The sequence below is a fragment of the Gobius niger genome, assembly GCF_951799975.1.
Source record: "Gobius niger genome assembly, chromosome: 10".
Taxonomy (NCBI): Eukaryota; Metazoa; Chordata; class Actinopteri; order Gobiiformes; family Gobiidae; genus Gobius; species Gobius niger.
In genome coordinates this window covers 11,775,671-11,799,110 of record NC_136861.1, presented here as the reverse complement: position 1 = coordinate 11,799,110, position 23,440 = coordinate 11,775,671, and the positions used below count along the sequence as shown (strand labels likewise).

Below are 23,440 nucleotides of genomic sequence, written 5' to 3'. Positions count from 1 at the left end.
AAGTAAAAAATAAATATGCCTTGAGAGGGAAAAAACTGTTTTACTGCCATATAAACTGCAGATTCAAGTCTCCAAGTCTCTGCGCCAGGATTTCATCTACTCTTTCACTTTGAGCCACCGTGAAGATGTTCTTCCAGTCTCCAATGAGGCCTGTAGAAAGAATATGGAATTATTTTAACAACAAAAGACTACATTTGAACTAATTAAATCCTTCCCGAACCCCTGGTCTGCTGGATGCAATGGAAAAAACTGCCCCGCTCAGTTTGTTCCCTTTTATTAAGTCATTATTGCGAGGTTGTAGTTACTATTTTTAAGTCAGTAACTACTATAAGTGCTTTATTTGTCAACAAATTATTTGCCATTGTGGGCTGATTTGAGCAGCCTGTTTCTGGAGATCGAGGTATCCGGAGTACTGCCTTCAGTCTCCTCTGAAACGGTGTTGGGTTTGTCCCGGTTTCAGAGCGTGGTGTCCTGCACTAGTCAGCTCATCCATCTCCTCCTTAGCTCCTTCCATTCCCTCCGCTCTACAGTCTTTTACCAGCTTCTAGGATGTGCTTTTCAGTCGAATATAATCCGTCTTATTCTCCAGTGAACAAACATCTGTCAGAACAATAGGGACAAATGGCATGTGTGACGCTGCGAGTCTTGCCTGGATACCTCCTTGTTTCTCCCTTTTTTGTTTCCTGTAGTGCCTCCTTGTGGTGCCTCCACTGTGGTGCAGGTGTGGGCGGCTCTTGGTGCCTCTTCAGTGTTTAAGAAGAAATATGTTGGTCTCAAATGTCTTTAGCTCATGAGCCAGCTGTTTACTTTTTAAATGCTGGGTCCTTCTTAATTAGTATGGACTCTGTAGCAAAAAAATTGCTGAACCTCAAAAAACACAGCAAAGATGTACAAAAGTATCCAGTACAATGATGTGGAACACAGAAACTGCAAATGCTATTCACAGAAAAAGGCATAAAAACGCCACTGTAGTAAGAGGGGGAGGTAGCTGCTTGTTTACACGTTGCCATGACAACAACATTGACTGTTTTCTCTTTAGTTTTATCAGGCTATATTTTATCTTTAGAAATATTTTGCCTTGGAACGAAGTTTATAAATGACCGTTGCGCACTTTTAAGTCACCTTGTGTTTTTGTCTTCGGATGTTGCATAAAACCTCAGTGAGATTGCAAAATATCTCGATATCTAACCCTAATGTGGATTTTGCGTCACGGCAGTCGGAAACAAAAATAAATAAGTCCAGCCAGTGTTACCTTTGCGCATAAAGTCTCCCTGAAGAGATCCATCTGGTAAAAACGTATAGTTGGCTTTGGAGTCCTCCTTCATCTTCTTAAATGTTGATTTCTCTACAACTTTATCAACGTCTGCGTCACTGAGTTTTTTACCCAAGAAATTGCAGATTTTCACCACCGCTCCCTTCAAGTCCTGCAAAACAGAAGTCATCACAAAAGGAAATTGTCAGGTTTGGTGTAATTCATTTCCGACTCCTCACCAGAGTCATGCCCTCGTACGTCAGGTAGAGGATGTTGTACTGGTCGCTGACTGAACGCCACGCCCTGATGTGGTCAAACCAGGACGAACCTTCAACTGTAACAGAAAGTTTTCAGAATCACGAGCCCAATTATTCTTTTTTGTGTGAAATGTTGATTTGCTTGTACCGTTTCCTGCTAAATATTTTTCCAAAAACTCGTCAAAGCTCTTCGGTGTGTCCATCTCGCGGTAGACTTGACTGAAGTGGAAGTAAGAGGCAATGTTGTCCTTTGGGTTTCTCATGACATAAATGATCTGTAAGAAAAAAAAACACGTTAAAGTGACTGCAGGGAGAGGCGAATGTTACTTTGGCATTGCACTTTTTACGTCAGGGGTAGGCAACGTCAGGCCAAATTCGGCCCTCCAGCATAAAACCTTTGGCCCCCAAGAGAATTTTTGAAGAAACATTTATTCATAAATGTCCAATGACCAAATTTGTGAAAAGGACTCTAAAATGTGGAAAATACTGTCAATATGTTCACATTTCCCAGCAAAACTCCCCATTAGGTCATATATTATGTGCAAAACTTATACCTGTAGAAACAAGGTACTTTACTTTGGGCTACAATAGTGAGTTTTGGCCCTTGGTGTTTTGGCGTTGAAGAAAATCGGCCCTCCATGACACAAACTTGCCTACCCCTGTTTTACGTCTACATGTGTCATTTTGTAACAAACAGAAAAGTTCCACTTCCCTCTGTACAAGAAGATATCTAAGCATATTTAGCCATAAAACAATACGCTTATGATGTACCTTGCACTTTATTTGTTCGTTTTATATTGGCCGTTTATTGGCGATGAGTAGGTAATAGTTTGTTTTATAGGTACAGCGTTTAGAGAATTTAAAGGAACAGGCCACCGTTTTTCCATACTGTGATATGTTCTTTCCTGAGCTTAGACGAGTTGATATGTACTTGTTTGGTCTTCGTGCCAATGAAAGAGCGCGGTAGCTTCCAACTTCACCCCCGTTTGGAGTTATAGGAGTATACTGGGAGAGGCCAAATGCTAACAACATCTTTGGTCGTTTTGCGTGACTGAGGGCACACACAATGAGCAGACAGGTACGTATCAACTCGTCTAAGCTCAGGTAAGAACATATCTCAGTATGTAAAAACGGTGGCCTGTTCCTTTAAAGGCGCACTGCGTAACATTTTGGGTTATTTGTTGCTACATCTAAACTTCAACTACAGTCATAAACCACTGATGCATAAGCAAATGTGCATCATGCTCCTAATGAGACCTTACAGTGGGTTATAAAAGTAAAATATTTGGTTGATGATCCCTGTTTAAATCTCATATTTGACCACCTGTTATTGTATTTTAATCCAGTGGTTCCCAACCTTTTTGTCCCACTAACCCCTTGAAGCATTACTCCGAGTACCCCGTAACTTGAGGATCCTGCCAACAAAATAGAGCTAAAATACTCTCAAAGTCTAATCTTTTACTGAAAAACATGATTTGAGCTAACCTTTCTTTGAAAGGGGGCTCCCGTACCCCTGGTTGGAAAACGCTGTTTTATTCTAGTATTGCATTATGTTGCACAGCTTTAACGGGAAAAAAAAATCTGTCCTGTTCTCAGAAGTAGAAGTTACCAACTATTTACTCAAGAATAACATGACTTAAAGGGACCATACGGAGTTTATACATGCTAAATTATGTATTTCCTCCCCCTACATGTTCCAGCCATGTCCTAATATGTAGAATGAGCTCAGACCTGTTCACCACAACTGCCTCTAAAATCCTGCACTGTCACTCAAAAAGTTGTTCGGGTCTGAAGTGCCGTCATGCACGAGCTTAATATAGAAGGTGCAGTTACACGTATTACCTAAGGTGGCAGTAGTGAGTATAAAATGACCAACATGCATCTAGCCCCCCAAATAAGTAGCCTATTGAAGTCTGACTTATGATATGATCTTTCACAAAGCACGGTCCCAAAGGTTTAAGACCGCGCTTAAAGGTGTGATCATTTAAGTTTAGTTGGAGTTCACGATCACCTTGGCCTTCTTGTCCCTGAGCTGGGGGGGCAGAAGGCGCGGGGGCAGGTGGGAGGTGAAGAGGCGCGGGGAGCACCTCAGAGAGTCCTGCCCCGACTGCGGGTACTCGATCCAGGGCATCTTCTGCATGTTGTTCTGGTCGTCTCCGAGAGCGCCCTCCGCCTCACAGACGGAGACGATGATCTGCTGCGTCCAGATCGTACCTGAGGGAGGAGACGACGGTGAAGAGAGACTTTGTCAGAATTAAAGCTTTAACTCACGATCAAGGAAAATAATAATTAAATTAAAATCGTGTTCATATCTTTTGACCAAACACACTCCTGTATCGGAGCACACGCATTACCTGAAAAACAAGGCAGTTGTATTCACTATTATACTGTAAGCCAGGGGTTTAAAGTAAACCCAGCCTCGACCTGTGCTGGCTTTAAACAGCACCTGTGTCCTTGAGCAAGGCACATAAAGCACTCTTTCTGCATAAAATTATCTGAATTAAGTTCAATTATACTTAATTAATCCCTGTAGGGAAGTTTGTTCACCCATCCTTCAATGTTGCTGGGGCAACCTGTAGGAGCTGTGGATAGACGCAGCAGGCTGGAGGATTAACTTGTACATTTTTTTAGTGGCAGAGAAAACCTGGGGGAAACCTATGCAGGAGAACATGCAGACTCCACACAGAAAGGCCTCGTCTGGCCAGGAATCGAACCTGGGACCTTCTAGCTGTGAAGCCTTTGAAAACATTGTGTGTGGGGTGTTTACCCCAGCCAAAATCAAAAATCCTTCTCCAGGGAGTGAGTTCCTCTTACAATCCCCTTTAATGTCATGTGAGAAAAGGTAGAGAGATCTCACACTCAAAACCAATAGGACATTCCGCCAAATCGGTGCCTTTTCCGATTTTTTTTTTTTTTAGATAAGCATATGTTTAGGTGTACAAAAATGTATGGGGGTCATCTCAGTCTCTCATATAATTTTTTTTAATGGATTTTTCCTTTTCTCAGAATGGTAACAGTAATGACGGTAAAATGAATGACAAAATTTGACCAATTTGCCAACTCCAGGCTAATGCTAATGCTAACACAGAAGCACAGACTGTACCCACTGAAACTACATTGATTAAATACGTTGGAACAGAAACATACTTGGATTTACATATTAAACATTGGGAACAGGAATGACGTGTATATTTGCCTCCTCTCCAAATGTCCACAAATAGTTCATAAAGTAAAATATTGAAGAGACAGAGTCACAGATTGGTTTAGATCTTTGGAAAGTCTCTTCTGAATGTAACAACTTCTTGATTGTGACGTCATTGGACTGAACCATTAATATGTGGAGAGTTTTTGTAGTTTGTAACAGGAATGACAAAAGCTTAGGGACACACATTAAACTGCAAATATTTCTTAGAAATAAGATTTTTTTTTCATACTTAAAAACAGTAAAATAATGAGATGTCTTAGTGGACAAAGTAATTAAGTAGTTTTAGCAACAATTTACACATTTTATACCTTATAAAGGATGAAAAATCACAGACACATTTTTATGAAAATGTTATTTTTGGATTCTCTTTCTTTTAAATAAAATTGTGAAATTGTTTCAAAACTATTAAATATTACAAAAAAATTAGCCATTTTGTGGCTGTTTATTTTCTTTGGACACAAAAGGCACCGTTTTGGCGGAATGACCCGAATAATAAAAAACAAAAAAGCAGTAGATCAAATATAGAAAGGCATCATTTGTTATACAAAACAGTATAACTTTTCAAATGAAGTTCCACCACATGAAATATTTGCTCACATTTGTTTTGTCTTAGTTTTTGGTTAATATCTTACTCAGTACTGGAAGAATCCACATAAAACAAAAACGGTCTCAAACGTCATTGTCTTCTCTGTCAGACTATGTGAGCTAATGTTCAATTATTTTCTCTGAAAGGCATGCAAAAGTGGTGGCAATATTCAAAAACATGAGCCTGATGTCAAGGAGTAAGGACTTTCAGCCATAAAAATAATACGGCGGGTTTGTGAATGCAATCACTACCAAATACTGAGAAGGGAAAACATTGCTCATTTTCGTTTTTGAGATTTCTTACAAAAACTGTATTTCTCCCATAGAGTTGTATTGGCCCCTAAAACGTGAACACCACCTATTAATAACGCCTTGCCTGGCCTAATAGTTTATCTAAATCTAAATTTACACCTGCCCAGCACTGCCCTGACAATGACTTTGTCCTCCTGGATCCCCCCCTTTATTACAGAATCAATTCAACCACACTTTTTTGTGATAACTGACCTGATTTGGGATAAGTGACCAGGAAAACGTCGCTGTCTTGTATCTCAAAGCTCTGGAGTGAATCAATATACTCCGCCGTGGTCAGACCTATGGCAAAGTTGAAGTTTTTGTATTTGCTTATATGCTCTGAGATCTGCTCCATCGTTCATAGGAGAGAGAAAAGGAAAAAGAAAGTCCATGCCGCCGCTCTAAAGAAGCTGGATCTCGCACTTTGGACCCTGTTATCCCATATAGAGATAAAAGGTACACAGCACAATGAATATGTGAGAGTATACGAGTATTTGCAATTTTATCTTAAGGTATGCTGTGAGCCAGTAGAAGTGGACTGCAGGGGCTTTCTAAGTCAAACTGTGCATCGGGCATTCAGGCTCCTTGGCATAAGAGGGTTGTTTTAGAGCAAGGGTGTCAAACATATGGCCCGCGGGCCACATCCGGCCCACGAGATGAAAACTAAGGCTAGCCCATTCCTGTGTGTGAATGCCACGAGGGGGCATTAAATTAAAAAAAAAGGAAAGAGTTCCACACGTGTCCAGCAGAGGGCACTGACATAATAAGAGCTTAGAATATGAACACATTATATATCCACGTGGTAAATGGACAGTCTGCCCCAGGGTGGCTGTGGCTTCAATAACAGTTTACCACCACCAAGTGTGGAGTGAATGAACTATATAACACAGGCTTGTAAAGTGCAATACAAGTATAAGCCGTTGTTATTAATGAAGCTACAGTCAAGTTGGGGCTTTGACCAAATCACAGCTTATTATTATTAATTTATTGGAAAAAATATCTCTATTATATGCGGCCCGCGACCCGCCGTGGGAGCTGAATTTCGGCCTGCGACCCAAAATGAGTTTGACACCCCTGCTTTAGAGAATAGCTACCAAAAACATCAGTGAGGCAGCTGAAAAAGCCTCTTTCGGTGGCTGTGGATCAAAAGGGGAGACGCATGGAGTAGCACGCTGCTTGGACACAACCCTCGACCCAACCGGGGCCTGATCAACGCCGGTTGGATCGCCCAGGTGAGGGTGTGAAGATCAAAGACACCCTATGACCCTGGGTCCTTCACTGAAGATGTGTCCAATGCAAGAACGTAAGAAAAATGACATAATTTGAAACTTTGTGTTTGTTTGTTTGTTTGTTTGTTTGTTTGTTTGTCTTTAGTGGATTAAAGCCTTGTACAATAATCCTACAGCCCATGTGAAAAAACGGCCTCACATCACAGACTTTTACATTTTCTAGAGCAACCAGGCAAGGCTGTCCTATTTCACATCTGTTTTTCCTTTTTTTCACTGAACCTCTTGCATGTGCCTTAAAGGAGCTAGATGCAAGTTAGCCATTTTATACTCACTACTGCCACCTCAGGTCATATGTGTAACTGCACCTTCTATATTAAGCTCGTGCATGACAGCACTTCAGACCCAAATTAACACCTTTTTGAGTGACAGTGCAGGATTTTAGAGGCAGTTGTGGTGAACAGGTCTGGGCTCATTCTACACATTAGGACATTGTTGAAACATGAAGGAAATGAAGGAAAATGCTTAATTTTAACATTTTTAAACTCTGTATCGTCCCTTTATGGGCCAATGAAAAACTTTGTACATCTTCTATTGTAGGCTAATCAATGTTTTTGGCTCATTCTCGAGAAACTAAATTAAAAGCAGTTCCAGTACAAAATTCTCCCTTGCCTTTTTTGCACGATAGAGGTTTTCTATGTTTTTTTCACTGCATATTGACTTTCTGAAGATATTTACAAAAACTATGATAACCACAACTTATACTGATTTATGTCGTGCACTAAAGTCTTTATTTGGACAGTGGACATTAATGAACATCTGCATTGAAACAGCAACAACAGACGTAAATATGAAATCAAAACACCAAAACAAAATCTTTTATTTGTGACTGTTCTTTTATTCCCAGATGAACTCCAGACTCAGGCCGGCTAGTTTCTCCTCCAGGATTCGATCCAGTCTTTCACTTTGAGCCACAGTGAAGGTGTTCTTCCAGTCTCCAATGCGGCCTGTGGAAATACCATTAGATTTGTATCCATATTCTTCATAAATTGTTAAAAGTGTCAGCGGGAGGTTGTAGATCTGAGTGTTTAAAGGAGGACATGTTTTTCACTCTTCCACCAAGTCTTATTGTATAGTCTCAAGTCAGCCTTGAGTTCTTGTTGTTCGAGTCCAGCCCTCATACTTATGTAAAGCTGAGTGCGAGACTTGAGTTCCATTGACTCCCTCCTATAGATACAGACGGCATCTCTAGAATCGCCCATATATGGTCATGTTTGAAAACAGTTAAGGGGGAAAACAATTTGGAGAAAAATATAAACTTTCTCTAATTATTCAAAAACTACTTTAACAAATGCTGAATTATAAATATAGTTTTCTACTAAATAAAGATACAAAGACATGCAGAGGAGCAAAGTGATTCAACAGCCCATAAATACATGAATAATGGAGAATGCTAACTTGATGCTGCATGTTAGCATCGGGCTAATGCTAACGGTTAGCTAGTGCTAGCTTCGACTGCCGTTTTTTCACTTCTACTGAACAATCTGCTGTGAGAAAATATCCATATGGGCCCGATTTACACTTGACTTTTTTTATGTGATAGATAAGTTCATATTTCACCAGAAAATGGCAAAAACAGTGGAAAATTGTGTTTCTCTAAAGATTCTATTTTCCCCCAGGGCGAAGCCACGCCCCCCTTTTATGACAAGATGCCGTCTGTATCTATGCTATAAAGTGCAGGGCAATAGAGGTTCAGGATTACCTTTCCGCATGAAGTCTCCGCTGACCCTCTCCTTTGGAAGAAACTTATAGTTGGCTTTGGAGTCCTCCTTCATCGTCTCAAATTTGGATTTCTCTACAACTGTATCAATATCTTTATCGCTGAGATTTTTACCCAAGAAAGTGCAGATTTTTATCACTGTTTCCCTGAGGTCCTACAAAAGAAAACAAAAGTCATTACAAAGGTTATTACAAGATTTAATGCCTATTGTTTTCAAAGGTTCTTCACCAGAATCATGTCCTCATACGTCAGGTAGAGGATGTTGTACTGGTCAGAGACTGAATGCCACGCTCTGATGTGGTCAAACCAGGAGGAAGCCCCCACTGTGGACGTATACAGCAGATCCATGATAAAGAAAATTAAAGCTGGGTATTTTTGGACAGATCTGCCCTTCATTAGCGGTTGTGTTCTTGTTAATTAAATCGTGATACTGTCACTAATTAAATCGTGATACTGTCACGTAGCAAGTGAGAATAAAAGTAGTGTTTCATGATTGAGGCGCTGTACTGTTTGCATATGCAATAATAAATGAATTTTCTGATTTTAAATTCATCAAGACAGTTCTCAGTAAAATGTCCTCTTAAAAATGTATTGTCTTTGGGGTCTTATCATGTATAAATTGTCTTATGTCTGAAATGCTTATTTAGATGTTCTTAATTTGTCTTAAATGGAGGACCAGCTAAAGGTTTGTCGAAAGCAATGCACACGTTGTGGCCTGTGGTTCAAAGTTAAAGCAGTACTAAGTAACGTGTTTACCTTAATAAATCCTTTTCATAGTCCCTGTGGGGGTAATACAAGTGTTACCCCCACAGAGGGTCTTTCATCTCCCCCTGGTGTCTCTGGCCAGAAAACCATGTTTGCAACTTGGCTGCCACCTGACCGGAGCCACCAATACACACTAATAGAATCACGAAGAAGAAGCTAACATGCTAACGGGCAAAGCTAACTGCGGGCTAACGTCACTTTAAACAGTATTTACAGCCAAGTTTGAGTGAAAAAAAATATTTCCATTGTATAATTGGATGTACAATATCCCTCTCTCCCTTCGCCTTTTCTGTCAACATAGTATTTACTCTCCAAGACAATTAATAAGGTAAAAAATCGTAACATGCTACGACACCTGCAGATGCGCTTATGGCCTCTAGGGGCAAGAGTTACTTAGTACTGCTTTAATAAATGTAAAATAAATGTAAGTTTCTCACATACTCACGTGTCCGGCCAAGTAGCACTCCAGGAAGTCATCAAAGCTTTTAGGGCTGGCCAGATCATTAAAGGCGTAGCTGAAGTGATAATATGACACAATGTTGTCCTTTAGATTTCGCGAGACGTACACAACCTGAAAAGACAGAGGAAATAGATTAGAAGAAAGGAGAAACATGGATGTCGCTTTATATTAAGGTGTGCTCGTTAAAGAAGAACTAAGTAACTTTTTTACTTCAGTAAATCCTTTCCGTAGTCCCTCTGGGGGTAATACAAGTGTTAATGGGCCGACTTTTACATTTTCTAGAGCAACCAGGCAAGGCTGTCCTATTTCACCTCTTTTTTTCCTTTTGTTCACTGAACCTCTTGCATGTGCCTTAAAGGGGCTAGATGCAAGTTAGCCATTTTATACTCACTACTGCCACCTCAGGTCATACATGTAACTGCACCATCTATATTAAGCTCGTGCATGACGGCACTTCGGACCCGAATTAACACCTTTTTGAGTGACAGTGCAGGATTTTAGCGGCAGTTGTGGTGAACAGGTCTGGGCTCATTCTACACGTTAGGACATTGCTGAAACATGAAGGGGGAGGAAAATACTTAATTTTAACATTTTTAAACTCCGTATCGTCCCTTTGAGGGCCAATGAAAAACTTTGTACATCTTCTATTGTAGGCTAGTCAATGTTTTTGGCTCATTCTCAAGAAACTAAATTAAAAGCAGTTCCAGTACAAAATTCGGCCTTGCCTTTTTGCACGATAGAGGTTTTCTATGTTTTTTTCACTGCATATTGACTTTCTGAAGATATTTACAAAAACTATGATAACCACAACTTATACTGATTCATGCCATGCACTAAAGTTTTATTTGGACAGTGGACATTAATGAACATCTGCATTGAAACAGCAACAACAGACGTAAATATGAAATCAAAACATCAAAACAAAATCTGTTTAGAAAAGGTTTAGGTGTTTAGAAAACCACAATTGCAACTTTCCCTGCACCGGGTCGGAGGCGCAATACACATTAACGGAATCACGAAGAAGAAGCTAACAGGCTAACAGGCAAAGCTAACTGTGGGCTAGCACCACTTTAGCAGTATTTACACACAAGTTTGAGGGGAAAAAAATCTCTCCATTGTGTAATTTTATAGCTGTGCATCTTTTAGTTTTACCTTTGATTTCTTGTCCTTGACTCCTGGTGGTATGAGGTTGGGAGGGAGGTGAGAGGAGAACAGTCGAGGAGAGGGCCGTTTTGAGTGATCTTCCTGAAATGGGTTAAACTCTAGAAACGGCATCTGCTCCAGGTTGGTGGGATACTCGGGCAGCTTTTCGGACAACTCATAGATGGAGATGATGATCTGCTGGGTCCAGATGGTGCCTGTGTGGAGCAAACCTGCTGTCAACTTCACGCTTCCACTGGACATACTTAGCAAAAGGGTCTTAAGGAGACACTACAGGCAGTTTTCAGGTTTTCGGCCAAATTGGTCTTTGAACATGCTAAGCTGTCACCCGGACACAAACAATATACCTAATCTTCACAATAACATGTTTAAATATTGTGCTGATTCAATGTTTCCCCATAGATGTATATAGGACAACGCAATTTCAAGGGCCTTTCTCTCAAAACGCATTTTCCTCTCATTGTGGCGACACTATCTCCACATCAGGAGCTCCAACCGACTTCAAATTTTCCAGCCTTGGACTGAACAATATTTTGAAGATGTTTTCAGAGGGATTTTTTAATATCTAATTCCTGGCCTGTGGCGACAGTGGCGCAGATGGTAGAGTGGGTCGTCTCATGATTGGAAGGTCGGGGGTTCGAATCCCACCTCCAGAAGGTGCACACTGTCGTTGTGTCCTTGGGCAAGACACTTCACCCACATTGCCCCCAGTGTCTGCGTACATTGGTGTATGAATGGGTGAGTGGATCCTTGCTGTAAAGCGCTTTGAGTGCCTAATGTAGGTGGAAAAGCGCTATATTAGTTGAGACCATTTACATTGAGTTTTGAATGTCAAAAAATAAGGCGAATATAAAAATATAAAATGACATTTATACCAGTAATCTACAGCAAAAGTTTCAAATGAATCTCTGTAAATTTAATTTTTTTCCCTATTCACCTACAGTGTCTCGTCTTGAAATTTTGACTTCAGAACTAATTTACAAATCTAATTGTATTATGTGAGGGAAAAAAAAAATACAATTTGATTATGTTCCTGATTCTTCCAGCCCTATAATTCCCATCCTCCACACCAGTAAAGACATCATCGGTGTCGCCTACTTGATTTAGGATAAGTCACCAAAAGTACATCATCGTCTCGTATCTCCAAGCTCTGGAGTGATTCGATGTGTTCGGCCGATGTCAAGTTACTCGGAAAATTAAAGCCTTTGTAATGATTTAGGGCCATCATTTTCACAGAGACTGAATGAAGTTCAACCTTTGTCCCAAACGTATTTAAAAGGTTTAGGTCCATCCTCTTCCGGGAGCTATTCTTCCAGGATCAGATTAGCCAGTGGAGTTTACTTTGAGGTGTGTTAGCTAAACTGAAATGATGGTGATTTTACAATGAGCTATTGTCTGTTTGAACAAAGCACTGTTTTCACACGTCCATCAGGGCTGCAAACTGCAGATAATATTGGATCTGATTGGATCAAATTTGTAAAACTGTTTAAGGGTTATGTTCCTCCTAAGAAATGTCTGGGCCGCTAAAGTAAAGTCTACCTAATACATTTTTATTAATATTTTTAATCACATTAAGCCTCATGTAATTAATTAATCAGAATTAATCGAAGGGAGACTTGGCTTTTATTTTTGATTAGAAAACAAAGTAAAATTTGACTTTTATTTTGGAGAGTGGAAAAGTGCTTCTATTTTGAAGAGTAACAAAGGACTTTTATTTTGAAGAGTAACAAAGGGCTTTTATTTTGAAGAGTAACAAAGGGCTTTTATTTTGAAGAGTTACAAAGGGTTTTTATTTTGAAGAGAAACAAAGTACTTTCATTTTGAAGAGTAACAAAGGACTTTTATTTTGAAGAGTAACAAAGGGCTTTTATTTTTAAGTGTAACAAAGGACTTTTCTTTTGAAGAGTAAAACGGTGCTGTAAAGCTGGCACTGACCTGATTTGGGATGAATAACCCAAAATACATCATTGTCTTTTATCTCAAATCTCAAAGCAGTGATTCAAAAATTAATGCTAGAAAGTTTAAGCCTTTAGGGGATATTTCAGGATTTTTGACAAAGGGCCTCATTATCCAGAGTGTTGTTGATTTCTGAAGGTATACATTTTTTAAATTCATGCCTTATTTTTGAAGAGTTTAGTGGTGCTAGATAGTGCATGTCTATGGTAACTAGTAGCCTGCATTAAAAACCTCAAATCCTTCAAAATCAAGGGGTCGTCCCCCAAACGTTGCCATGTCTGATTTGTAGAATGCTCCTCGGTGAATTCCACGTTTAGTAATGCCGGCCACAGGTAAACAAACTACTGTAGGACCGGTAACCGAGCAGATCACTCCGCCGCTTCGTAGCTTACAACCTGGAAGCCGATGCTGCTCAAATATAAGTTATTTTAAATGCAAAATGGTTATATTTCAAAATTACTTAGTCAACACAGACATTTATATAGTCTGGTGTTATAAGTGACTTGCCTCAGGTGCACTGTGCTTGGGTTAGACTGTTTTTAATGCAGGCTAGTTACCATAGGCATGCGCTAGCCTAGCACTAGCACCACTAAACTCTTCAAATGTAAGGACTGCATGAATTAAAAAAAAATCTCCAGAAATCAACAACACTCTGAATAACAAGGAAATGAGGCCCTGTGTCAAAAATCCTAAAATATCCCTTTAAGGGTGAAAAGGGAAAAAATGTATATTTGCAGATATCAATTTGAAACTTTTGCTGAAGACTACTGGCATAAATGTGAGAAAAAAATACATTGCAAGTTTTCTGTCATTTTATCTTTTCATATAAGAACAAGGTGTTTTATGCCTAAAATGCTCCAAATTTCACTTTTCGGCGACGAAATCTGAATAATAGATAGAGCTACATTCAAATTTTCATTTTATTGATAAATGAGTTGCCAAGACGTTTTCAGAGGGGATTTTGGATTTCTTGTTTAGTTTTAAAATAAGCTGTTTTTTAGTGGAAAAATTTGTAAAAATGTAATTTTCGCCTTATTTTTTGACATTCAAAACTCAATAAATGGGGCTAGGGATTAGATAATAAAAAATCCCTCTGAAAAAATCTTCCAAATATTGTTCAGTCCAAGGCTGGAAAAAAGGCCCTTGAAATTGCATTGTCCCATATAAGTCTATGGGCAACCATTGAATCAGTGCAATATTTAAACATGTTATTGTGAAGATTAGGCATATTTTCTGTTTCCGGGTGAAAGCTTGTATGTTCAGAGACCAATTTGGCCCAAAACCTGAAAACTGAAAAAATTTAGTTTTGCCTGTAGTGTCTCCCCTTACTGCTGACTAAGGACCACAATTTTGACCGATAATATAGTTAATTCCTGAGTTGTTTCACAAACCTGTGCAAAGTTCAACTCAAGCCTCATCCTGCAGTTGGAAGAATGGTCAAAGAGTAGCATTGTCATTCAGGATCAGAGGGAGTTTACTCAGAAATGTGTTTTCTCAACCGCCCAGTTTAGTCTGCCTTTTACACACTTAGGCCAAGCCACTATAAAGCAAGGATCGGGATCTTTTGTTTGTTTGAATGGTTGCAAATAGAAAATACAATAAGCCAAGATCCCTCAATAGCTGTGATCGCATTTTTAATGATTTCTGAAGCACAAATAACAAGACTGTTGATGAACTGCTTTCTAAAGACATGCTTTGCAACAATCATCAAAGTACATACATATGCATTTCAGTATCTATCCTGTTTGCAGCTATTGTGGAGATTATTCATATTGACATGTTTTATTCAAAGATAAACTGCAAATTCATGTCTCCAAGTTTCTCCTCCAGAATTCGATCCACTCTTTCACTTTGAGCCACAGTGAAGGTGTTCTTCCAGTCTCCAATACGACCTGCCAACATAAAATTTGTCATTCATAAATACAATTTAAAAAAAGCCCAAGGATAAATGCGTTTCAACCCTCTGGATTGGATAAAACTGAAGTCCAAAGACACAACAGCAGATTCATCTCGAAAATAGTGTGATGATAATAATAATAATTATAATAATATTAATAACACACAAAACTTGCCTTTTTTGACACTCAAAGATGCTTAACATTGTACAAAAAAAAATATCACAGAATTGTAGTAAAAGCGGGCCTAGGGGTTTTTGAAAAGAGATTTAATGTTCTACATAGTGAGTCTGAGTTCCTGATGGGTTGTGGGAGTGAGTTCCAGACGGCGGGGGCAGGGTATTAGTGGAACGAAATATTGTCAGTAATATTTTAATTTCCCCTAGTGGGACAAGGCCTCGTGGAAGACCCAGGACACACTGGAGGGACTATGTCTCCGAGCTGGCCTGGTCCCCCAGCTGAAGGAGGTGTGCGTGTCTGGGCATCTCGGCTGAGACTGCTGCCCCCGTGACCCGGCCCCGGATAAAGCGGAAGGAAATGGATGGATGGATATTTTAAATTCAATCGTGGCTTGTCAAGCTTGGTTGAGTCCCAAAACCACATGAGAACCAGCATAGGTAACTTGTTCACATAAATTCCTAAACTACAAGGCTGAGGGTCACCTTTGCGCATGAAGTCTCCCCTGAGCCGCTCATAAAACGCATAGTTGGCTTTGGAGTCCTCCTTCATCGCATCAAATGTTGATTTCTCGACCACTTTATCGATGTCTGCATCACTAAGATTTTTACTCAAGAAACCACAAACTTTCACCACTGCTCCCCTCAGGTCCTACAATCAAAACAGTAATAAGTACAGTAAGTACAAAGGAAGAATATACGTTTTTTTTTTTTTTTTTAAAAGACTCCTCACCAGAATCATGTCCTCATATGTCAGGTAGAGGATGTTGTACTGGTCACAGACTGAATGCCACTCTCTGATGTGGTCAAACCAGGAGGACGCTGGCACTATGTTGGACACAGAAAAAGGACTTACTTTAGCGAGCAATTGAGTAGGGTACAATATACAAGACCAAACAGGTAGTTTCTTACCATTTCCTGCTAAATACTCTTCCAAAAACTCCTCAAAGCTGTAAGGATTCTTCATGACATCCATAACCTTGTGAAAATGGTAATAGGACGCAATGTTGTCCTTTGGATTCCGCATCACATAAATCATCTGGGAAGTCAAAAGAAATGCTAATTTAAAGCGTGATGCATTTAGGTCACAAGAACAAACATGTTAAAGGAATAGGCCACCGTTTTTACATACCGAGATATGTTCTTACCTCACTTAGTCGAGTTAATATATCCCCGTCTGATCTTTGTCCGTGCGCTCTGTCACGCAAACGGAGCACATACGCAGCCTCTCCCACATATCACATAGCTCCAAAAAAGCTCACGATAGAAGCTACCAAGCTCTTCCACGTGTTCCCTATTTAAATAAAGTTACGTGATGTGTTTTCATGCGAAGTATATTTACACAGAAATGTAGCATGTCGATTTTATAAGCAGATAAAAAGGGGGACTATATTGTGAGGTGTAATGATACGAGGAGCAAAACGTCCGCGCAGTAACTCCTAAAGACTTCCCCCGCTCACTTCCGTCAATAGCCAAACTACAACCAGCAAATGCTTGACGTCACCCACAACACCCGCCTCCCCCGCTCACTGAATGGTAGGTTGAAATTCAACCGATGTTACGCGGCCACTGAGATCAGACCCAGACGTAGCCTACATGTAGGGAAATTATAATTGGCCGGAGTTTGCGGATGGGCCAGGCTATGTACCGTGATGTTTTCATAAACACGGATTAATGGATATTTTGCAGAACGACGCAACTCTCCTTGTCCACATGCAAACATAATTCAACCTTGTTTTGTAGAAAGCGAACAGTTTTCAATCCTTGGAAATAATGATATTGATTTCAGAAATCATTGACGCTCAGGGTTTGTTTTCAGCCCTGGCCTGGAAGCGCTTCCTTTTTCTTGTTTTGTTTTTAAATTAAAATCAGGCCGTAAGGCATTACATTACAGAAGTTGGGCTCTTCCTGTTTGACACCATGACGTAAAAAACGTCAGAGTGTCACAACTCAGTCGTTTTCCAGCAGAGGGTGGAGCAGCTGCTCAGAGAGCCAAATTCAGGATGATTGCTGAGAACTGCGTGAATGAAGCCACAAACCACTCTGGGGGTGTTTTTGATAAGGAAATAGCAGAACAACATGGCTAAAAGCTCCAAAAAGTCGATTTTACATGACATAGGCCCTTTAAATGTCACCTTGGCAGTCTTCTCCTTGAGCCCCGCAGGCGTCAGGGCAGGAGGGAGGTGGGTTGAGAACAGCCTTGGCGAGGGCCGCAACGCGTAGTCCTCTCTTCCTCCTGGGAACTCCAGCCACGGCATCTGCTCCCGGTTGTTGGGATACTCATTTAACCCTCCGGACAACTCACAGATGCTGATGAGGAGCTGCTGCGTCCAGATCGTCCCTGTGTGGAAAGAACAGTGTTGGGGAGAATTCTTTGAAATTGTATTTCGTTAACAGAATACTGAATGATTGCCTTAAAATGTGTTTTATAACATATTATGTTACTCTGTCTAATCAGAGTACTGTATTCTGAATACTTTGAATACTTTCACATTGATTGTCATTATATTTATATATGAATATGCCGTGTAATTACAAAAATGAAGACTGCGATCGTTGGAACACCAGTTATAAACTTACCATTAATTGGGAACTGAAACTCTCTTGGCAAATGCAGAGGAGCAGCAGATACAGCACCATGTGACACATGTGCAGTGTTTGTATGAACTGTCGAAAGAAGTTCTTCCTTAATAATGTTGTACAATGTGGAGCTAAAATGTAATGATTGAGTACTGGGATGTATTCCCTTGATATTTGGAAATTAAATGTATTCTAAACAGTCTCAAATGAAAGTAACTTTACCAGAATACAGTTACTCAAAATCAGAATTCTGAATAGGTTTTCTAAATACATGTATTTTGTATTTTAGTTACTCCCAACACTGGGAAAGAAGCAATCAATTTGGAACTAAAATCTATCACAAATTGAGAATTCTTTAAATGCAAGTGAACTGTTCTTTAAAACTACTCTTGGAAATCCCGTTTTGCTGGTTCGGTACCGATGCATTACCAATAAACACCTCCAGATACGCCACACTCGTAAAGAAGCAGACCGGCGCTGCACATCGCACCTCCCTCACCTCACAGCACCATCCCCAACACATCTCTGTCCCATGTGCAAATAAATGCTTGATTATTGAGATTTCCGTAGCTCATTCAGATGCAGCTGGTAGATTCAAATGTATGACTTTTTAAACGTAAGATAACGTAAAATAAAGACATTTGCAAAAATGTGTAACCATGGACTCATTTCAAAGTGCAATGTAGCTACTGTGTAAGACTGAGCACGTCAAAATAAAGATTTATAGATGCTCTCGACAAAGGGCACCGCTATGAGGCCATATAGTCAGCAGATGGTGCTATTGCCACTGTATCATGTAAAACGTTTTAAGATCATATGTATTAGTTTAAAAATATAAAATTAGATTGTCAACACAAAAACTCAACTCTTTTGACTTTCACACACCTCACTCTATGTGTGTAACAAGTTTCACACTTATCCATGCATGTATTCCAAAGGTATATCACATAATAGACTACATTAGGAATAGGCAGATACACTTTGTATCACTTTGTCAATGCACTTTGTCAATACAAAACACTTTGTCAATGCAAAATCTCCCGGTGGTGGAGCAGAGTTCACTATTCCACCTACTGATGATTTTTTTTTTAAAAAGACATTGCTTAAGGCAGCTTTACACTGTAATGGACTAACCTGATTTGGGGTAGGTAACCAGGAAAATATCACTGTCTCTAATCTGAAAACTGTGCAGTGCATCGAGATACTCCGGAGTCGTCCATCCAAGGGCAAAGCTATAGCCTTTGTATCGACCTAAGTACTCATTGATCCGTTCCATTTTCAGACTAACTTTGCTTTGCTTTTAGCAGTGTTATGACCTCAGCTTGGGGGACCCAAAGAGTAGCCGGAGAATAGATAACTACAAGATTAATGTTTACAATAGTTGGAAAATGGCTGCAGGCTGGTTGGGCGGAGCTGGGGTTGCGGGGTTCGGAGAGGGCACGATGGTGGAGGCCGGAGTGGACCAGGTAAAGGCTGGGGCTGGACGAGGCTGGTGTCCGGAATGGAGCAGGGTGAGTACTTGGCAGGTTAGACTGAGGCTGCATCTGAAACCATCAAATTATACCCTCTAAGCCAGGGGTGGCCAACCCGCGGCTCTCGAGCCGCATGCGGCTCTTGGCCAATCAGAGTGCGGCTCTTTGCATGATTGGAGATGTTTAATACAGTGTGGCTCTTTGCAAAATAATTGGTAAATATTCCCCATAAACTGTAACAATCTTTGACCAAAAATCCAACCATACTCCTACAGACCCTGTTTCCTCTCTACACACATGAATGAGAGTTTGTATCTCTCTCCTTTTCGAGACGGCGTGTAAAAGGTGCCCGTGTAGCCTCACTCAAAGCGGGATGTAGGTTGAACAACAGGCAGGCAGATCGTGGCACTAGGATTTGCTTCTGTGCTTTTCAGGTTTCTAATCAGCTACTCTGTATTTGATGTAATTTGACCTCATATTCACAGAAAAAGATCAAAATTAGGAAATGGAAAAAAGCGGAGCTCTTTTGAAGCATATGATGCGAAGCGCGACATCGTAACGCGGAAATACTCAAAGTCATTGGCTTTTCTTTCACATGTGACAGTAACTGTAACAGATGCAACTTAAAACAGACTCTCAGATCCTCCAGAGGCTCCTGGTTAAAGTTCATGAACTTTGTGCAGCCTAGAGTGCGTTCTCTGCACAGTCCAGTCAGGACGAAGCTGCAGGCACTGAGCGCACAGCCCAGGGGCGAATCAGAGGAGGGGGCTGAGTGGGCAGGGCCCCCCATACAAACACACCCCAGCATTAAAAAAATAAAATAAATAATAATAATAATCTAATTCTGTCTCAGTCAGAGCAGAAAGCACAGAATTTCAGTTAATATACATGTATTTCAGTCCTGTTGAGAAGTAAAACCATTCAATCTAACACAATTATTTAAAAAAAAAAAGAAAAAGGCCAGGCATAAAGTTATAGTTTATTGTGATTAAATAAAATGGTCACATTCTATTTAATCACAATAAACTACCGCCCCGGAATCTCGCTAATGGTCGGTGCCTTTGTGGCTCTTCAGAGGATCAAGGTTGAAAATTTCGGCTCTTGGTCTCTGACTGGTTGGCCACCCCTGCTCTAAGCACTAACACTAGCAACTCAACCTTTCATGGGGTCAACTGTTAGATCTCTTTGCAGTTAGTGAACTGGAGCTTCAGCAGCATTTTGAACAATCCGTCCATCCTTATACAGTGCCTCTCGTAAGTATACACCTTGAGCTTTTGCACATTTTGTCATGTTTACAACCCTAAACATAAAGATTTTATTTTTATTTTTTTACTGAACGTTCACACACAAGTAACAGACAACTGTGAAGTGAAAGCGAAATGATACATGATTCTGTTATAAATTAAATATATATATATATATTAAATAGAAAAGTGAAAAGCGGGGCTTGCATAAGTATTCATACAGCATTTTCTGAGTGCATTAAATTGCCTTTATAACATTCCTCATGACTCCAGAATGTTCACACCTTGGCCTAACGGTTAAATAGAGGCACCTGTGTGTAATCTACTCTCAGTATAATTTCAGCTGTTCTTTTAGGCCCTCAGAGCTGTGGTCGGAGTGTGTTGGTCACTGAATAACATCATGAAGGTCAAGGAGCACCAGAGAGGTCAGGGATAAAGTTCTGGAGAAGTTTAAAGCAGCATTATGTTATACAAAGATTTCCCAAGATTTAAACATCTCCCAGAGCACTGTTCAATCCATCATTCGGAAACCACTGCAGACTTACCAAGACACGGCTGTTCACGTAAACTAACAAACCGAACAAGGAGAGCATTGGTGAGAAATATAACCAAGTGCCCCAAGATAACTCTGGAGGAGCTGTGAAGTGCTGCTGCTGAGCTGGGGGAAACTGTACATGGGACAACTATAAGTCGTATCTACACAAATCTGGCCTTCATGGACGAGTGGAAGAAGAAAGCCATTATTGAAAGGAGGCCATAAGAAATCCCGTTTGAAGTTTACGAGAAGTCATATGGAGGACACAGCTCCATGTGGAAGAAGGAGCTTTGGTCAGATGAGAGAAAAATTTAACTTTTTGGCCCAGATGCAAAACGTTATGTATGGAGCAAACCTGACACTGCTCATCGTCCTGAGTGCACCATCCCCAGTTTAAAATATACAGGGGGGGGCATCATGCTGTGGGGCTGCTATTCCTCAGCGGGGACTGGGGAGACTGTAAGAATAGTTGGGAAGATGGATGGAGCCAAATACAGAGACATTTTGGAGGAAAACCTGCTGCAGTCAGTAAGAGAACTGAGGCTGGGACGGAGATTCACCTTCAGCAGGACAACCCTAAACACAAAGATAAATCTTCAATGGAATGGTTAAAAAAAACATACATACAAACATATTAATGTGCTAGAATGGCCCAGTCAAAGTCCTGACCAAAATCCTATTGAAAATCTGTGGAATAATCTGAAAACTGCTGTTCACAAACACTCTCCTTCTAATGTGACAGAGCTTGAGTTGTTTTTTAAAGATGAATGGGCTAAAATGTCAGTCTCTACATGTGCAAATCTTGTAGAGTCAAACCCCAAAAGACTTGTGCTGTTACAGCAAAAGGGGGTTCCACAAAATATTCATGCATGCTGTATGAATACTTATGCACGCCCCACTTTTCGGTTTTCTATTTTTTGAAAAATAACAGAATCATGTATCATTTAGCTTTCACTTCACAGTTGTCTGTTACTTGTGTGTGAACGTTCAGTAAAAAAATCAAAATAAAATCTTGATGTTTAGGGTTGTAAACATGACAAAATGTGCAAAAGTTCAAGGTGTATGAATACTTTCGAGAGGCACTGTACAGGGGAAAAGGAAGTGACATCACCAACAGCTGATTTTCTTCTTCTTTAAAGTTATTGGCAGACTGCAGGCCAAACAAAAGTGCATGTCAACCCCCTACTGTATAGTGCCAAACAACATAGTGTCCAAACAAAGACATTTAAGGAGAAAAAAAAATCCAGTGGTTTATGGCGCAGTGGTTTATGGGATGGTACATAGCTCCTCATCACTGGTTCGTTAGCACCAGAGGTCCCTATGCTAAAGTGGCTATGATAGTTAGCATTGAGGCTCCTTTTCCTAACTACTTCCTAACTGACAGACCAATTCGGAGGCATCTTGTCATGGCGGACGCTGACGCAGAATCTGATGTCACGGGCACGTGGAGCACGGAAAGATCAAGCCGACTTGATCAGCCGCTGCATCTCTCCAAAGGCAACTGCAGCGGCTCCACGGCCCCGTGCATGACGGGAAAACGGCCACCTGTCCGCGGCACACGCTCAGGTGATTGGATACGAGTCTGCTGTGATCAGAAACGTGCTCCTCGCCCCCTCCTCTCTCCTCTTTAGATCTGAACAAATAAACTATGACTGAAACTATTAAAGTTAGGCTATGTATCGCCCCCTAAAATAGAGCTCATGTTTGATGCTCTTACAGAACAACTCATGATTTAAAAGGACGTATTTATCTCACAAACTTGAAAAAACAAACAAATGGGGAAGTTTTCTCTGATGAAGAATGATGTGACTGGAGTAAAGGAAACAGAGCGGGAGGTGAATTACTTTTATTTAGGATAAACTTTAAATGAACGTGATATCTGAATGAGACGCTGCGTGATCTGAGGCCACTCTCGCTGTATCTCTGGGAGTGTACAAGATCATCCCATCCCAGGTTTCTCCTACAGAGCTCTTGGAGTAGAAGCTTTACAGTAATTGTGAGCGGGGCAAGAAAACCCAGAAGATCATACAGTGAGCTCACCACTGACTGTATCCCTCTTCTTGTGTGTGACTGTTCTTGAAGTGAGGTTTTGAAGCCCCAGTGCTCGCTCCACTGGGAGCTTATCTCCATCCAAATCCATTTCCATTATTTCTTTTGATTTGTTGTCATCCGAAATTGTATGGAGCATTGCACAGCTGTTGCTGAGCCACGTTGACAGTGTATATCCACCTTTACAGCAGAGAGCTGTCAAATCATGCACCATCTTTATTACTCCTGCTCTCACCACGAAGTGGACCATTAATGACCCATCCAACTCTGGTCCGAACAGTGTAGGGCCCTTCATCCTGGCTGTTGATCAGCTCCCACGACTCCATTACTGTGGCTGCATCAGTGCCAATAAGTAATTCAACTTCAGCATCAATGTTGTGGAGTTTAACACTTTTCAAATATGGCCACTTTTCTATATCCTCTTGATGTGGAACATTACATTTGGAAACAGGCACAGTCTTTTGTGTCATGACATCTGGCAGCTCAATATAATCATCATTATCAAGTGCTGCAACTTCAAGTCCAGATATTATGTTTGTGTTCACAAAGTT

The 23,440-nt window shown here is 40.5% G+C and overlaps 3 protein-coding genes across 3 annotated transcripts; all 3 read right to left on the bottom strand.

Moving 5' to 3' along the window:
* Positions 1 to 40: 40 nt before the first annotated feature.
* Positions 41 to 5,945, bottom strand: LOC306969122 (amine sulfotransferase-like; the record flags this gene model as incomplete). Its single annotated transcript, XM_079564723.1, has 6 exons — positions 41 to 150; positions 1,253 to 1,424; positions 1,492 to 1,586; positions 1,658 to 1,784; positions 3,521 to 3,723; positions 5,804 to 5,945. The coding sequence occupies 6 exons, from the start codon at positions 5,943 to 5,945 to the stop codon at positions 41 to 43; spliced, it is 849 nt and encodes a 282-aa protein (XP_079420849.1).
* Positions 5,946 to 7,713: 1,768 nt separating this feature from the next.
* Positions 7,714 to 11,225, bottom strand: LOC306969121 (amine sulfotransferase-like; the record flags this gene model as incomplete). Its single annotated transcript, XM_079564722.1, has 5 exons — positions 7,714 to 7,823; positions 8,579 to 8,750; positions 8,825 to 8,919; positions 9,803 to 9,932; positions 10,974 to 11,225. The coding sequence occupies 5 exons, from the start codon at positions 11,223 to 11,225 to the stop codon at positions 7,714 to 7,716; spliced, it is 759 nt and encodes a 252-aa protein (XP_079420848.1).
* A 3,495-nt stretch (positions 11,226 to 14,720) lies between these two features.
* On the bottom strand, positions 14,721 to 18,865 carry LOC306969119 (amine sulfotransferase-like; the record flags this gene model as incomplete). Its single annotated transcript, XM_079564720.1, has 6 exons — positions 14,721 to 14,830; positions 15,496 to 15,661; positions 15,743 to 15,837; positions 15,922 to 16,048; positions 17,145 to 17,350; positions 18,724 to 18,865. The coding sequence occupies 6 exons, from the start codon at positions 18,863 to 18,865 to the stop codon at positions 14,721 to 14,723; spliced, it is 846 nt and encodes a 281-aa protein (XP_079420846.1).
* Between the last annotated feature and the right edge of the window lie 4,575 nt (positions 18,866 to 23,440).